This window comes from Callithrix jacchus, chromosome 4, assembly GCF_049354715.1.
Source record: "Callithrix jacchus isolate 240 chromosome 4, calJac240_pri, whole genome shotgun sequence".
NCBI classification, from domain to species: Eukaryota; Metazoa; Chordata; class Mammalia; order Primates; family Cebidae; genus Callithrix; species Callithrix jacchus.
The window spans coordinates 84,311,000-84,325,191 of NC_133505.1; the positions used below are offsets into that span (position 1 = coordinate 84,311,000).

Sequence of the window (14,192 nt, forward strand, 5' to 3'; positions counted from 1 at the left end):
AAAAGATTTCTCTGATAATTATGAAAACTAGTAGATCACTTACTAAGAAAAAAAAACATATCAAACATGTACAGCTTCTAAAAAAAATACCCACCTATATTCCATCGCCTATATTTTGCATCATCAAATTGTTGTCTCAAGACTAGGAAATCTATAACATCGGGCATATCATGGTATCTAATTACAAACAGAAAGAAACTGATTAGGTCACATACCTAAAATTATCTCAAAGATGCTCAAATGTATCTGAAACTTGAAAAACAATCTATAATACTAAAAAAACCATTGACCCTTTTAACAGTCCTTACTTCATGGTGAATGATCCGCCAGTTAGTTTACCAGTATCAGGATCTAGAAAAGCAAGTTTAAGGCAGCAAAGGGTAGGTAATCCCACTTCATACTTTATGCCAACTATTTTCATAAGTTCTTGCTCCTGAGAGAGATAGACAAAATAAGAAACCATCTTTACAAAACAAACCATGAAACACAGAGTTAAACATTATTGAGAAAAAAAATTCTTGATTTAAATCTTGATGTGGATGGTGATGACCGCGTACACATAAAAATTCACTGAGCTATGTACTTAAGATTGGTGCACTCTATAGTATGCAAGTCACATCAAAATTTTTAAAAAGTAAAAAAAAAAAAGAAAAATAAGGAAAACTTTACTAAAGTAAGTTTTCTATCACCATTCCAAAGACCTATAGGTAACTTTGAACTACTGCTGACAAATCTAGAAATATGCATCAAAATTTACCAATACAAAGCTTACCTTAGACCTTTTACCTAATTTTCACTAGAACTAAATTTTGTGCCCAACCCATAAACTGCATTGGAATGTATAAATTCAGTCAAATCTTGTGTTTCTCTGGCTGAAAATTAAACACCTGCTACTCTCTATGACTGCTTTAATTAAATAAGTTATCTTCATGATGCAGTTTCTTATAGTGTTAATAGTAACCTTTGATACAATTTTCTCTTAAATTCATAACTGTATTTTTGGGGCTATTAAATAATAAATCAATGTCATACCCGTAGTTCCATTTTATGCCATGGTTGTTTTTTGGGATTGATACTATATATTTTATTTTTCCGGGCCATTTCGACATAGGCTTCATGTCCTTGTCGGAAATAATAAACCTAAAAAATAAAGTTATAATCTTAAAACCTGGATGTGTTTCCTTTAACCCAATATACAGGGTATCAACTGAATTTGCAAAAAGAAAATCTACTGCCTTTTGAGCTAACAGAAATTCTAATATTTTTCCCCTCTTCCTCCTCTCAAGTTGTCTTAACATCGCTAAATCATAACCAAAGTGTTCTAAATAACATTCTTTGAATATACACTTAAAAGTTAAGATGAAAAGTTACTTTCTGGGTAAGAACACAACTTTATTATGCAACGTCAACTTATTTAGAATTTATATATAATAAGAATTTGTATTCTTATTTATTTAAATTTATATTTATATACATAAATTCTAAATAAGTTGACGTTGCATAATAAAGTTGACTAGTAACTTTATCATCCACTTGTGTTCTTAACTCTTTAGAAAGTGGTTTGTACATATACAGAAAACATTAAAATGAAAAATGTATTTTCACATATATTTTAATCTTTACACAAATCCTGGTATGACAGCAGACCATACATTTCATGAAGATGAAATTGTAATTCCTGACTACTGTTTTTGAGAACTAGCACTTGAACACAGTAGTCTGACATCTACTACTAGAAGAGTGTGATTAAAAATGCTAAGTTTTTTTTTTCTTTTTTGAGGCAGAGTCACACTCTGTTGCCAGGCTCAAGTGCAGCACAATTCCCCTGCCTCAGCCTGCCGAGCAGCTGGGACTACAGACACGCGCCACCGCACTTGGCTAATTTCTTGTATTTTAGTAGAGATAGTGTTTCACCATGTTGGTCAGAATGGCCTTGATCTCCTGACCTCGTGGTCCATCCGCCTCGGCCTCCCAAAGTGCTGGGATTATAAACATGAGCTGCCGAGCCCGGCCTAAAAATGTTAAGCTTTTTGTAACATTTTGGGAGAGCCACTATCCCATACTTTCATTCTATTCATTATTACCATTATTATTCCAGTTGTCTGGAACTTTAAATGATTAATAGTGCTAAATAATGAAGACACACCTGTTCAAGCACCACCAACTAAAAAGTCAACCTAAGCATTTTGAAAGCAAATCATTCAACAAGAAATTACAAACTTTTTCTGGCCATCTTGAAATAACGTATTACATGTAATTTCACATCTTTTTGATGTTATAGGATCTGTTAAGATCTATCACTGTAGTATACTATAATGTGGTAATGCTCTGTGATCTTCTAAGTCCTAAGAGGCATGTAGGATTTCTAAATAAATTCTTTGAGACTGTTCTTTACAACCATTCTAGCATTAAGAAATATTTGTTTTCCTTTTTTTCTTAAGTGTCAATTACCACTTTATACTGTTAATTAGTATCCTTTGCTAATTCTCTATTTTAATCCACAGTTTATTTTTGGTCAATCTGTTGAATACCAGATTAACACTGCCTCTTAAAATTTGTGTACCAAATAAGGAGACACTAACCTTGAGTAAAAAATTTGGAAACTAATTCTTACATTTTCATTCTAAATTCACAATTACATATTTTAAAACAATTATCTCATCATCAGTTTATTAAAAATGAAATAGCATTTTTTATTCTAGATTATAGATGTTTTTAAAGAGCTAATAAACTATGAAAACTGCAGGTAAACAAAACACAAACACTTTTTTTTTAAATAAAACTACATGAAAACAAAGTTCTAAATTTCATTTCTCTTTTAACATGTTATACATTAGGCTATAAGTAAGATAAATGAGTACATTTTAATTTAAAAAGGAAAAGAAAGCTGGCAATAAAACCCTCTTCTTAAAACATACACTCCACTTTTTTAAACACTAACAAAATTTTCAATCTTAGAATATTTAGAATTACAGAAGCTTCAAAGAGGATTATCATTAGATTTTCCCTCCTAATGGTACTTTCTCTATACATAGATACAAACCTCTAGAATGATATACTTTATGAAACTGCTTCAATTTTCTAGATTCTCTTTCAAGAGCTATTAAAAATGTTTAAAATTATGTAAGAAAAAGGATAATTTAGAACTTTAAAAGTACCTCATCACCCATCTGTGGCACAAACGGACATCTTCGGGGAATAGTATCTGTAATCCATGTTGACGGCAACCATTCTTCTAATGTCAACCCGTTTTCAGTTAGTTCTCCCACAGCCAACCTCTAACAAAATTTAAAATATTGTTAAGTAATAATAATAAAAGCATTAATCCACCAATCTACTCTTTAAAATAACTACAGAGATAATTAAATAAAACAATCACTGTACTATATACAGTTAGCCCTGTGTATCCATGGGTTCTGCATCCATGGATTCAACAAACCATGACTTAGAATATTTGGAAAACAAATTCCACAAAGTTCCAAAAGGCAAAACTTGAATTTGCTACATTCTGAATACTATGTTGAATCCACACAAATGAAATGATGCGTAGGCACTGTATTAGGTATTTTAACAATCTAGAGATGATTTAAAGTATATAGGAGACTGTGTGTAGGTCACATGTAAATCCTATGCCATTTTTTTATAAGCAACCTGAATATCCATGGATTTTGTTATCTATGGGGTCCTGGGACCAATCCTCCATGGCTACTGAGAGATGACTATCCTTTAAGCATCAAAATACTTATTCTGGAAAAAAATGGCAGCAATGGCAAGAGTTATTCAGTCTCTCCAAATCACTGCCTGTAAAGAGAACTAACTAGAAGCAAAACCCCAAAATCTACAGCCAACACTCACAACAAGGTAAAAAGATATTCCCACAAACCCCAAGGTACAAGCTCGGTGTATTCTCCTTTCCTTTCAAAATCCTCTCCATTTTCTAAACATTCCATGTAACAAACCAAGACATCCTAGAGTTGTTTTATTTTTAATCCTAGTTATAGTACATCAGAACTAAAGATATTCTCATAGGAGTTGAGTAGTGCAAGATATAGAAGGCTAATTATTTCTATGAGCTGGACATTATACTTCTACACAGCATGAGAATGTTCTCTCCTTCTTAAAGTAACCATTTCACATTCTTGGCTCACACTAAGCATCTTTAAAAAATTCACATTTTGTTCAAATAAAATGTTGTCAAGCCAGGTCCTTTACTTTTTTAACTCTCATGGATAAAATAAAACAACACCTCTGAGAAAATTCCTTAACTTTGCTGGTCACCCACAAGTGGCCACAATGGTCTTGACGTTACTTTAGACTTAGAAATAAATGAACTTTCTAAGAACATTTGAAACCTAGTATTTTTATAAGTAAAAAAACTTTATGCAACTGATTAAAGTCTTTTGTGAATCTCAAGTAAAACATTTAAAATGACTGTACACTAAGACTTCTACATTTTACTCACTTTTTAAAAAACAAGGTACTATAAAACAATACTCATTTACTAAAAGAAGCAATGCCGTAATATGATATCAAGCAAGGCTACTTGCAACAGGTACAACTACAGTTGTTTCCCAATTGTAGTAGTTGTTGTTTTCCTCTTTTTCCTATTAGCCACATCATACTGTTTCTCAAACACATCAGGAGCATTACCCTGGAGAGTTAAGGTAAAGGCCTTTGGTATCTACTATACGTGAGATGGGTTCATTACAGAATTTTAGGCAGAAGTATAGGTCATTTGGGGGGAACAGGGGAGGGACAGTGGGGGTGGGGAGTTGGGGAGAGAGAGCATGGGGAGAAATGCCAGATATAGGTGATGGGGAGGAAGGCAGCAAATCACACTGACACATGTGTACCTATGCAACTATCTGGCATGTTCTTCACATGTACCCCAAAACCTAAAATGCAATTAAAAAAAAAAAATAAAGAAGTATAGTATGATGTCACTTATATTTTAAAAGGCTCACTCTGGATGCATCAGAACAAGGACTGGCAAATCATGACCCCCCAGAGCAAGTCCAACCTGCCACAATTTTTATAAATTAAGTTTTACTGGAACACAGCCATATGTATGGTCCATATTTAGACCTATACGTATTATCTATAAATGCTACTATGGCAGAGTAGCTGGTCTTCTGTAAAAAAAAAAAAAAAAAAAAAAAAAAAAAAAAAAAAAAAAAAATCTGTTACCTATGCTTTAAAGAATAGACCCTAGGGAGAAAAAGGGAGAAACAGGAAGTCAAATGAGATGCTACCACAGTAATATAACCGAGAATTAAGGGTGATTCAAACTAACATGATAGCATAGTGGTGGTGAAAAACAGTAAAGTGCTGAATATATTTATAATCCATCAGATAATTGATTCCCTGATGGACTGGATGTAGAATATGAGAGAAAAAGCGGAATCGAGGCTATGTCCAGGGTTTCTGGTATAAACAACTAAAGGAGTCATCATATTACTGAAATAAAGAGGGCTGGGGTACAGCAGGTTTGAGGAAAAAGCTTGGTAAATAAGGGTTGCAGGTGTTAGATGTGAGGAGTAAAATGATATCCAAACACTAATTTGATATATACACCGTTATCAAATCAAGTAACCATTATGTTATGTACTGAGTATATCACAGAGATCCAACAACCCAGGAATTTCTACTATGTTTTATTCAGAGCAGCCTTGATTTTTATAAGTTTTATAAATTGAGGAGCTGAGCTAAAAGTTTGTTTGAAAAGAGTTTCCTTTGACTAATAAGAAGCAAAAGACAGAAAAGTTTGAAAATCCTAATACTGCCTCAATATGAAATGTTAATTGCTAGACAAGTATTTCTCCCCATAAGGAAATTATCTATGTTCAATGGGAAAGCTAACAACTTTTACATCAAGACAGGTAAGTTGTATATTAAATAAGAATAACTGTATGTATGATTCAAAGACTGCCATCACCAAAAATCATTACGAGGACAAAAGTTATTCCCTAGTAATTCCTGAGGAACTTAGAATGTTTGGTTGAGGCAGATTTCTGTCACTTATTAATTATAACCATTAAGAAGTTAAGAATGCATTGAGTATTCTTCAGCATTTCCAGCTCCATGATTTGAGTTTTCTTTTAATGTGGAAAGTATAAATAATTGATTTCTTTCCTTTCCAAATATGGGAATGCTTTTAGGCCCACTCAAATCTTATTTCCCCTATGGAGCTTCATCTGCAATCCCAACATAAGATGCCCTGTTTAACAAAGGAAATACTTCTATGTTTATTTGAGATAATTAGAGGACTAAGGAATAAGAACAAGTCTATCTACTATCTGTTAGGTCACTTGCTAGGCATGTGAACAAAATTTAAACTAAAGGGAATACTCTCCAGTATCCTAACCTTATCATATTTATAGTGACCCACATAAATCTACTGGCAGAATCATCCCATTACAATACTTTGTCACAACAACAGTGAAATTAAAATCTGCCAAATGTTAACAATGGATCTCTATGTGCCAGTACATGAAGGTGCCATCGTATTAACTTGAGGAAAATTATCAAATTATAGGGGACCAGATGAAGCAAACTATACTCTTGGGATGAAAACATTGTTCTCACAGTGACTTATCACTCCAAACCTCTAAAGTTCATCAAAACTGTCCTGAAATGAAAAACAGTATTTACCTTATTAGCCAGATCCATAGCTAAACCGAATTTTCTTTAACCAATCTGTCTACTACATACACAAAATAACGAATCAGACTACATTTATCATCACTGACAAGGTAGAAAAGAAAAACTATGGGCAAATGTGTGGGATTCTCTTTGGTAAAGCTTCCTCAAACAAAAGTAAAGGAGGCAACAAGAGTAACAGCTGAGAAATCCAAATTAAAGTAACTCATAATGCTGAAATAATAACTCAACAAATGTAGAAAAACTAAACATTTAAAACAAAATAGATATGTTATATTATTATATTTTTTGAAAACTCAGTGGGGATAAAGACCCTACAGCCTCCTACTATTTAATTTTATAAATGACAACTTATACCTAAATGGCAAAGGTTATAAAAAAAAAAAAATCTTCCTTTTAACCAAAGATGCTTCCCATTCACAGTATTTTGGGAAGCAGTAAGCATGTCCCTTGTGTTGTATTTACTTTGGAACAAAAATTAAACAGTTCTCATTTTCATTTGCATGTTAAGAATTTAAACTCCATAAGAGGTGACACATATTCCTCCTATAATATTTCTTACATTCTCTGTTTTCTCTAAAACTGTCTACAGACTTAATTGTAGTAATCAAATCAATATTGCTACTGACCAAAAATCTGAAAACTTACGGCACACACTCTATAGATTAATGAAGAAATGTTACAAGCCCATCTTATCTCACTTTAGCTTCATATTTACCTTGGAGTCAACTGTAAAAAGTAGACTTTCTGTTTATTTTCAGCAATAGCAAATAAGTATGGTTAAACTTAAAGGCAATTTATAGACTAATATACTATATGTGTTGTATCATTATGTATTTCACATAAATAAATCCTATGGAACTCTGAGGAAAAATCTGATCTTTTTAAGATTAAATGGTCAATATTTAGAATATGGCATTTTTGTAAGTAAATACTTCTACATGCTAAATATCTAAAAACCCAAATAAACTAAATATATTTAGGTATGCTTTTTTTATTACTATGTACTTCAGTCTTTTCTATTATTTGCTGATACACTTCAACAATGTTTGTGATCAACTGTACTTCAAAATCTGTGCTTTAACTCTTCCCCTAGAGAACACTAAATTTATTATTTTAAAAACCAAACCTTTTGTTTTCTTTCTTTGGGCTTCTTTTTCTTTGGTGATATTGGTCCATCTTTTTCTTCATTTACTTTTTTCCTTTCCTTTTTAATTTGTTTTTGTTTCTGTTTTTCAGATTCTTCTTCTTCATCTGAACTGCTTTCTGCTTTCTTGGTTTTATTCTTAGGAACTTTCTTTGGTGGCTGCAGATTAATTCCTGCATCTGCTGTCCAGTCAGAGTAATCACTGGAGTACTCACTAGACAGAGAGAAGGAATTTTTAGATCACACACAAGGTAAAATTTTAAGACTTGTTTTATAAAAAATGAAAACATTATAATAAAAAAAATGACAGAACAACAAATATTTTTAAAACTACTTCCCTAATTTTCAACTCATCTTCAAGTTTCTTAAAATTCTATAGGCTTTACTTAATTATTACAAAAAAAAAACCCTGAAGATAAATAAGGTCACAACTTTAAGTGAAAAAACAAACTTGGGCAAGGTTCAACATGGCACTGTAGGAGCAGCTCAGGATTGCAGCTCCCAGTGAAAGCGCAGAAGGTGAGTGGACACCGCACTTCCAGACGGAACTTTACTGCCCACAGAGCAGGAGATTCCCAGTTGGAGGAGCCCCACGGGTCGCCAGCGCAGCTGTTTTGGCCAGAGTGGCCGGCACTGCAGCGCAGCGGCTCTCCATACAAAATACACTGGTCTGGTTCCCTGTTAAACTGGCAATTGGAGATGCAGGAAGGCATATTAGCCCATTCATCTGATTAAACGGGACCGAAACATAAAGCCAGGCCAGGAGATTCCCAGGCAGAGACGTTGTTTCAGCCTGCGCAGTGGGTCGCCACACGGGAAATCACACAGATCCTGGCGCCCTTTCAGCAGGACTGGAACACCTGGGAGAGTCAATTGTTCAACCTGAAAAAAAAAAGGGGTCTGAGGCAGGGAGCCAGGTGACCAGGCTTGACCGGTCCCACGCCCAAAAAAACAAAAACAAAAACAAAAAACCAGGAATTGGAAACACTCGGGGTTGAGAGTTTCACGGCAAGCACAGCTAAACCCAGGACGGTCCAGCTCTGTGGGGGAGGGGTATCCGTCATTACTCCACCCCTATGGAGGTAGTCTGTCATTGCTGACACAGTCTGCCATTGCCATGGCAATCCGCCATAACAGAAAGAGTCCGCCATTACAGAGGCAGGCCAACATTGCCAAGGTAATTCTAATCACACCCATATAAACAGGACTGTAGGGAAATACACACAGCAGTAGGGCAGAACCAGAAGCAGGGCAGACCTCACAGCAGCTCAGCAAAGCCTCTGCAGGCAATGTCTAGGCTGCCTCCTTGCTGGGCAGGACAGCCCTGAGGGGGGAAAAAAAAAGGCAGCAACACAACGGATACTCATAAATAAAGCCCTACTCGCTGGGACAGAGCACCTAGGGAAAAAAAGGCGGTTTATGAGTTCTGCAGCAGAACTCATAAACATACCTGCCTAGAAGCTCTGAATGAACAATGGAGCTCACAGCTCAGCACTTGAGCTCCTTTAAAAAAAGACTGGGTGCTCAAGCAGCTCCCTGACCCCCGTATATCCAAAGAGTCACCTCACAAAGGAATGATCAGACTGACATTTGGCGGGCATCATTCTGGGACAAAGAAGCAGAAGAAAAAACTGGTAGCAACCCTTACTGTTCTGCAGCTGCTGAAGGTGACCCCCAGGCAAGCAGGGCCTGGAGTGGACCTTAGCAGTCCTAAAGCAGAGAGGCCAGACTTTTAGAAGGAAAACTAAGAAACAGAAATAACTTCATCATCAATAATCTGGATGGCAACTCAGAGACCCAATCTGAAAATCAGGAACTGCCCAGACAACAGGTAGATGAATCCACAAACATGGAACAAAACCAAGGCAAAGAGGAGAAAAACACCCGAAACCAGAACACCTCGCCTCCTACAAGGGATCACAACTCCTCACCAGCAAGGGAACAAAGCTGGACAAAAAATGAGTGTGATGAAATGACAGAATCAGACTTCAGAAGGTGGATAATGAGAAACTTTCATGAGCTAAAAGAACATGTTCTAACTCAATGCAAAGAAACTAAGAACCTTGAAAAAAGATTTGAGGAAATGGTAACAAGAATGGACAACTTAGAGAGGAATATGAGTGAATTGATGGAGCTGAAAAACACAACACGAGAGCTTCGCGAAGCATGCACAAGTTTCAACAGCCGAATTGACCAAGCAGAAGAAAGGATATAAAAGATCGAAGATCAACTCAATGAAATAAAATGAGAAGGCAAGATTAGAGAAAAAAGCGCAAAAGGGAATGAACAAAGGCTCCAAGAAATGTGGGACTATGTGAAGTGACCTAATCTATGTTTGATAGGTGTACCAGAATGTGACGAAGAGAATGAATCCAAGCTGGAAAGTACTCTTCAGGATATTATCCAGGAAAACTTCCCCAACCTAGCAAGCGAGGCCAAATGTCCAAGTTGAGGAAATACAGAGAACACCGCAAAGATATTCAGCAAGAAGAGCAACCCAAGGCACATAATCGTTAGAATCACCAGGGTTGAAATGAAGGAGAAAATAATAAGGGCAGCCAGAGAGAAAGGTCGGGTCACCCACAAAGGGAAGCCCATCAGACTCACAGCAGATCTCTCAGCAGAAACCCTACAAGCCAGAAGAGAGTGCGTACCAATATTCAATGTCCTTAAAGAAAAGAACTTTCAACCCAGAATTTCATATCCAGCCAAACTAAGCTTCAGAAGTGAAGGAAAAACAAAATCCTTTGCCAACAAGTAAGTACTCAGAGATTTTGTCACCACCAGGCCTGCTTTACAAGAGCTCCTAAAAGAGGCACTACACATAGAAAGGAACAACCAGTACCAGCCATTCCAAAAACATACCAAACGCTAAAGAGCATCAACAAAATGAAGAATCTGCATCAACTAACAAGCAAAACAGCCAGCCAGAATCAAAATGGCAGTATCAAATTCACACATAACAATATTAACCCTAAATGTAAATGGGCTAAATGCACCAATCAAAAGACACAGACTGGCAAATTGGATAAAAAGCCAAAATCTATCAGTGTGCTGTATCCAGGAAACCCATCTCACATGCAAAAATACAAAAAGGCTCAAAATAAAGGGATGGAGGAAGATTTACCAAGCAAATGGAGAGCAAAAAAAGCAGGAGTTGCAATTGTTGCCTCTGATAAAATAGACTTTAAAGCAACAAAGATCAAAAGAGACAACCAAGGACATTACGTAATGGTAAAAGGATCGATACAACAAGAAGACCTAATGATCCTAAATATATATGGACACAATACAGGGGCACCCAGATATATAAGGCAAGTTCTTAATGACTTACAAAGAGACTTAGACTCCCACACAATAATAGTGGGAGACTTTGGCACTCCACTATCAATATTAGATTAACCAGACAGAAAATTAACAAGGATATCCAGGACTTGAACTCAGACCTGGAACAAGTAAACCTGATAGACATTTACAGAACTCTGCACCCCAAATCCACAGAATATACATTCTTCTCAGCAACACATCACACCTACTCTAAAATTGACCACATAATTGGAAATAAATCACTCCTCAGCAAATGCAAAACAACTGAAATCATAACAAACAGTCTCTCAGACCACAGTGCAATCAAGCTAGAACTCAGAATTCAGAAACTAACTCAGAACCAAACAGCTTCATGGAAACTGAACAACTGGCTCTTGAATGTTGACTGGATAAAAAATGAAATGAAGGCAGAAATAAAGAAGCTCTTCGAAACCAACGAGAACGAAGACACAACATACCAGAATCTCTGGGACGCATTTAAAGCAGTCTCTAGAGGAAAATATATAGCAACAAGTGTCCACATGAGAAGAGTGGAGAGATCCAAAATTGACACCCTATCGTCGAAATTGAAAGAGCTAGAGGAGCAAGATCAAAAAAACTCAAAACCTAGCAGAAGACAAGATATAACTAAGATCAGAGCAGAACTGAAGGAGATAGAGACACGAAAAACCCTTCAAAAAAATCAATAAATCCAGGAGCTGGCTTTTTGAAAAGATCAACAAAATAGACCACTAGCCAGATTAATAAAAAAGAAAAGAGAGAATAACCAAATACATGGAATAAAAAACGATAAAGGGAAAATCACCACAGATTCCACAGAAATTCAAACCATCATCAGAGAATATTACAAACAACTCTATTCACGTAAACTAGTAAACCTGGAAGAAATGAATAAATTCCTGGACTACTGTGTCCTCCCAAGCCTAAACCAGGAAGAAGTCGAAACTATGAATAGACCAATAACAAGATCTGAAGTTGAGACAGCAATTAAGAGCCTATCACACAAAAAAAGCCCAGTTCCAGATGGGTTCACATCCGAAATTCTACCAGACACACAAAGAGGAGCTGGTACCATTCCTTCTGAAAGTATTCCAAATAATCCAAAAAGACGGAATCCTTCCCAAATCATTTTATGAGACCAACATCATCCTGATACCAAAACCCGGCAGAGACTCAACAAGAAAATACAACTTCAGGCCAATATCCATGATGAACATAGATGCAAATATCTTCAATAAAATACTGGCAAGTCAATTGCAACAGCATATCAAAAAGCTTATCCACCATAATCAAGTAGGATTCATCCCGGGGATGCAAGGCTGGTTCAACATACTCAAGTCTATAAACGTAATTCACTGCATCAGCAGAACCAAAAACAAAAACCACATTACCTCAATTGACACAGAGAAGGTCTTTGACAAAATTCAACAGCCCTTTATGCTAAAAACCCTCAATAAACTTGGTATTGATGGAACGTATCTCAAAATAATAAAAGCTATTTACAACAAACCAACAGCCAATATCATACTGATTGGGCAAAAACTGGAAGCATTCCCTTTGAAATCTGGCACTAGACAAGGATGCCCTCTCTCACCACTCCTATTCAATATAGTACTGGAAGTTCTAGCCAGAGCAATCAGGAAAGAAAAAGAAATAAAGGGTATTCAAATAGGAAAGGTGGAAGCCAAATTGTCTCTATTTGCAGACAACATGATAGTATATCTAGAAGACCCCATAGTCTCAGCCCAAAATCTCCTGAAACTGATAAGCAACTTAAGCAAAGTCTCAGGATACAAAACCAATGTGCAAAAATCACAAGCATTCCTATACAACAATAGCAGACTTAAAGAGAGCCAAATTAAGAATGAACTGCCATTCACAATTGCTACAAAGAGAATAAAATACCTAGGAATACTAACAAGGAACGTAAAGGACCTCTTCAAGGAGAACTACAAACCACTGCTCAACGAAATAAGAGAGACACAAACAGATGAAGAAAAATTCCATGTTCATGGTTAGGAAGAATCAATATCGTGAAAATGGCCATACTGCCCAAAGTAACTTACAGATTCAACACTATCCCCCATCAAGCTACCAATGACCTTCTTCACAGAACTGGAAAAAACCACCTTGAACTTCATATGGAACCAAAAGAGAGCCCGCATAGCTAAGTCAATTCTAAGCAAAAAGAACACAGCGGGAGGCATCATACTACCAGACTTCAAACTATACCACAAAACTGCAGTAATCAAAACAGCATGGTACTGGTACAAAAACAGAGATATAGACCAATGAAACAGAACAGAGGCCTCGGAGGCAACACAACATATCTACAACCATACAATCTTTGATAAACCTGATAAAAACAACCAATGGGGAAAGGATTCCCTGTTTAATAAATGGTATTGGGAAAACTGGCTAGCCATGTGCAGAAAGCAGAAGCTGGACACCTTCCTGACACCTTACACTAAAATTAACTCCAAATGGATTAGAGACTTAAACATAAGACCTAGCACCATAAAAACCCTAGAAGAAAATCTAGGCAAAACCATCCAGGACATAGGAGTAGGCAAGGACTTCATGACCAAAACACCAAAAGCACTGGCAACAAAAGCCAAAATAGACAAATGGTACCTAATCAAACTCCACAGCTTCTGCACAGCAGAAGAAACAGTCATTAGAATGAATCGACAACCAAAGAATGGGAAAAAATTTTTGCAGTTTACCCATCTGACTGATATCCAGAATTTATAAAGAACTCAAACAGATTTACAAGAAAAAAACAAACAAGCCCATTCAAAATTGGGCAAAAGATATGAACAGATACTTTACAAAAGAAGACATACATGAGGCCAACAAACATATGAAAAAATGCTCATCATCACTGGTCATTAGAGAGATGCAAATCAAAACTACATTGAGATATCATCTCACGCCAGTTAGAATGATGATCATTAAAAAATCTGGAGACAACAGATGCTGGAGAGCATGTGGAGAAATAGGAACGCTTTTACACTGCTGATGGGAGTGTAAATTAGTTCAACCATTGTGGAACACA

The 14,192-nt window shown here is 36.1% G+C and overlaps 1 protein-coding gene and 1 long non-coding RNA gene across 8 annotated transcripts in view; one reads left to right on the forward strand and one right to left on the reverse strand.

Annotated features, from left to right (window-relative positions):
- PHIP (PHIP subunit of CUL4-Ring ligase complex) overlaps window positions 1-14,192 on the reverse strand; it is a 153,192-nt gene that overhangs the window by 33,600 nt on the left and 105,400 nt on the right. For all 7 annotated transcript variants that reach the window (XM_008994689.5, XM_002746749.6, XM_078369596.1 and 4 more), the window contains 5 exons: window positions 7,790-8,021; window positions 3,159-3,278; window positions 1,033-1,140; window positions 309-433; window positions 95-177 (listed from right to left, as the gene is read on the reverse strand). In XM_008994689.5, coding sequence (XP_008992937.1) covers window positions 95-177; window positions 309-433; window positions 1,033-1,140; window positions 3,159-3,278; window positions 7,790-8,021 — 668 coding nt within the window. The remainder of the gene's footprint in view (window positions 1-94; window positions 178-308; window positions 434-1,032; window positions 1,141-3,158; window positions 3,279-7,789; window positions 8,022-14,192) is intronic.
- Window positions 5,132-14,192, forward strand: part of LOC144582169 (uncharacterized) — a 32,485-nt gene continuing 23,424 nt past the window's right edge. Inside the window, exon 1 of the long non-coding RNA XR_013534337.1 lies at window positions 5,132-8,058. This is a non-coding gene — a long non-coding RNA (uncharacterized LOC144582169). The remainder of the gene's footprint in view (window positions 8,059-14,192) is intronic.